This window comes from Sorex fumeus, unplaced genomic scaffold, assembly GCF_029834395.1.
Source record: "Sorex fumeus unplaced genomic scaffold, SorFum_2.1 ptg000322l, whole genome shotgun sequence".
NCBI classification, from domain to species: domain Eukaryota; kingdom Metazoa; phylum Chordata; class Mammalia; order Eulipotyphla; family Soricidae; genus Sorex; species Sorex fumeus.
Window position 1 is genome coordinate 40,305 of NW_026606379.1, and position 3,796 is coordinate 44,100.

The 3,796-nt window shown below is 49.3% G+C and overlaps 1 gene segment (V, D, J or C); it reads left to right on the forward strand.

Annotated features, from left to right (window-relative positions):
• The first annotated feature begins 318 nt into the window (after positions 1-318).
• On the forward strand, positions 319-800 carry LOC130018918 (immunoglobulin heavy variable 4-61-like). The segment is given in 2 exon segments: positions 319-364; positions 445-800. Coding segments are annotated over 2 exon segments (402 nt in total).
• The last annotated feature ends 2,996 nt before the right edge of the window (positions 801-3,796 follow it).

A 3,796-nucleotide genomic window follows, 5' to 3' on the forward strand; every position in this document is an offset into this window, starting at 1 on the left:
ATATGAAAGACCTGTGATATTGAGAGAATTTTGATCCTTTCATCTCTGATTATGAAGATGAATAAATCAGGACCCTCCTATGGACTCTTTCAATGTGCCCCATAGACCCGTGCTCAATCCACCAGAGAGGGTGTGTGAGTTCAGCACCCAATGGAACAAACAGAACCTGAGGTCAGAGCTATCAGCTAATGACAGAGTAGGTAACCTCATGCAAATTCCTCTCTAGCTCTGTGGTCAAATGCTCTCTGGGCTGTGGGGCTCACAGCTGTCTCCTCACTCAGGGCTGAGTCTGTGGAAGGCAGAGCTGTGGTCGAGAAGATGTTTCTGTGGGGTCTTCTCCTCTGCCTGGTGACAGCCCCCCTGGGTGAGTGTCCCAGATGTAACAGGGTCAAGAGGAGAGAGTTACTGCAGGAACTGACAGTTACTGATTCTCTTTGTCCCCAGGTGTCCTGTCCCAGGTGCAACTGCAGGAGTCGGGCCCAGGCCTGGTGACCCCCTCCCAGACCTTCTCCCTCACGTGCTCTGTCTCTGAATTCTCCATCACAACCTATGGTTACTGCTGGGACTGGTTACGTCAGCCCCCAGGGAAGGGCCTGCTCTGGTTGGGGCGTATATGTTGGGATGGAAGCACCAGCTACGGCAAGAGCCGCGTCTCCATCACCAGAGACACGAACAAGAACCAGTTCTCCCTGCAGCTGAGCTCAGAGACGCCCGAGGACACAGCTGTTTATTACTGTGCAAGAGACACAGTGACGCACAGTGAGGGGAAATCAGGGGAAGCCCAGACACAAACCTGCTGAGACAGGTTGGGCTGCACCCTGGGCTCTCTAGGGCCACCAGAGGGCGCTCAGGACTGAGAGGGGCACAGAGACCAGGAGGGGTCAGGCCCACAAAGGGAATCCTAACAGCACAGTAACTAACCCACACTGTACTCAGAGTGACTGCGGGGTTGCACAGGGGCTCCTGTCCTGCCATCACTCACTCTCAGGACAGGCCCATTCTCAAATCTCCCCCAAATCTCTGTACCAGCTTCCTCCAGGGTCTCACACTTCCTGCACCCACTGTTTCCTACCAACCATATGGGGGTAAAGGTCTCTGACCCTCCCCGCAGTGACCTCGCACACTCCCCTTCTGTCTGCTCCCTGGAGAGTCTCACTCCGGTGCTCAGGGATGCCCAGAGATGGGCTCAGCCGAGTCTCCCGTCAGGGGGTGCCTGGTTACTTGAAGAACCACCTGTGACCCCTTAGCATCCTCTTCTTGCTCACTCTGCCGTGTCCCTCTGTGCAGGGCTTAGGGAGGGGCTTCAGGAGGACTGGGGGGTGGTTCCAGCCCACACCCCTCAGCTCACTCCTGGGCACTCGCCTGCAGGGCCTTCAGGAAGGGGCCCTGTCATTCACTAGTGTCTAAGTTCAGGAAGATGCTGTGGGCGTAACAACTGAACTGGATAAAATTAAAATACTGATCCTGGTAGCTAGAATGCTCATTAATTGCCAACAAAAATACCATTTGAAAAACTTGCGTCAATGATGATTAATTATTCTCGTGCTGTGCCCTCTGCGTGCTGGGAACCAGGAAATCAGGCGAACGAGTCCTTCTCATTCTGCACTCTAAGACCCAGGGCCCTCAGGCTGTGTCCCCCAGACAGCGGGTAGATGAGTTGAGATGCCCAGAAGGACGCAGGAATAACAGTTCCTTCCTTCTGCATCTGATTTTAGTCCATTTGGAACCTGAATGGCCTGGATGGTGTCACATTTATAGAAAAAATTCATTTTCTTGAGAAAAATGTTCAGATATTCAAAGACAGTGAATACAATGACATCAGAAGAAGGAGTACTTCTGTTCACAGACTTGTCATTCACATTTTCACAAGATGTCAAATTTCTTGACTGTATTCCAAAATACTGATACTTACCTGGACTTATGAATTATACTGATCTATGAATCAAACATCCATTGTAAACTACTGACAGTGACATTGATTTTCACAAGTCATTTTCTTTCTCAGCATCTCACGACTTCCCCTCTCCTGCCCTTTCTCTGTAACCCAGGCTTACTCTAAGGTCTCTGCGAGCTGCGATGTGGTTCAGGCATGAGTGACCCCCACATGGGGGCAGTAAGTGTGAAGAGTCACACTCCATGCACTTTTTCCATGAGGAAGGGGCTGCAAGGGCGCTACCAACCACCTGAGGGCACTCGGGAGCCACCTCTGAAAAGGCCTCAGCCCACCAGGGAACCAAAGAGGGTCACCATGTGCTAGAAGCCCACAGGGGCCAATATTCTGTCACAACGCAGAGAGACATTCAGCCCCATCACCCCCTCCCACTCCCATCCATGCCCAGTTCCAGCATCTTTCCTAGGACCCTTCCTCGTCGCTCCCAGAGCAGCTCCACTCTCAGTGACACCCTCACACTCCAAACCCCCTTCCTGTGATTTGTCCTCCCTGTCCCCCACACTCACCCCACCACGCCCCCAGGACTCCAACGCCTGGCAGGGTGAATATTGATAGGTGCTTTCCTGGTTTGTTATTACTTTTATAGCTTTCTCTTTGATACTCATGTAAGATACAGAACAGCATTTCCTCATTATTCTCCCTCCTTCTAGAAAGATCGTGTGACCTATTTTAAAGGTTTAAATAGTCCAAGGTTTAAATACTTGGACTGAGAGTAATCCAATATGCCTTTAGTCATGAGTAAAAACCCATAATATATTCCTAGAGTGGAAGGCTATTGAGAGTGAGTCTCCGTCATCACACCCTACAAACATTTACACAAACAGGAGTCACTGCAGAGAGCATGAGGGAGGGGTGAGACATGGGGGGAGGAATACCATGGGTCAAGGGGAAACACTGGGGTGAGGGGTTCATCCACTCTTTTGGGTGTGATGATCATTGCACCTCCATATATGTGAGTACTCAGAAAACATTAATGATCTATAAACAGTATTCTGTTTAGGTCATGGCCTGTTCTGAATTTTATTGCTAATCAATTGCTTACAGGGTAAGAAGGAAAGACGGAGCCAAAATTGATGTGAAGAGTCACACTCCATGCACCTCCATGCACCCTGGTCCCCAACATACTCCAGGTGAATGCACAATAGAGACATCCTGTTCTCATTACAGTGAAAAAGTTCTTGACAGCTATCTAGCCCATATTTTATTTATGTTGCTGGTTTGGGTTTATTGTTCATTTGGTTTTAGTTTTGGGGCCAGACCCGCTCATCCTCAGAGGTTCTTCCTGGTTCTGTATTTGAGAATTGCTCTTAAAGGTGCTCAGACACCTCGTGGAATATAAGGGATCGAACCTGGGTCAGCCGTGTGCAATGCAAGTGCCCTACCACTGTACTATCTCTCAGTTACTGCTGATTTGGTTGTGTTATTTCTGCATTTCTTGGTATACTTCTGATTCTGTGCTCAGAGATCACTACTGGTAGGGGCATGTGAAGCCATGTGAAGGTCAGGGAATCAACCTGAATAACAACATGCAGGGGAGGAACCTTCCCCCTCTACATCCTCTGCATCATCTCTAGTTACAGGGACAATCCTTGTGAACAGGGACCACCGTGGGATTCTGTGAGTTTGAACAGACAGACTGAAATGAGAAAGGGTGTTGCTCAGGGGATTAACTCCCAAGTGGATTGAGAACTCCAAATGCCCAACACATTAAGAGTTACTTCTCAGAATCAGGAATCGTCAGGAGACGGCATTCTTAGGTCGTTTTTCTAACTTTGTCTGTCTGAGTTAAGCTCTTACTTACACATTCAAGGGCCTTAGACCTTTAACCACTGAGATGTTTCTCTG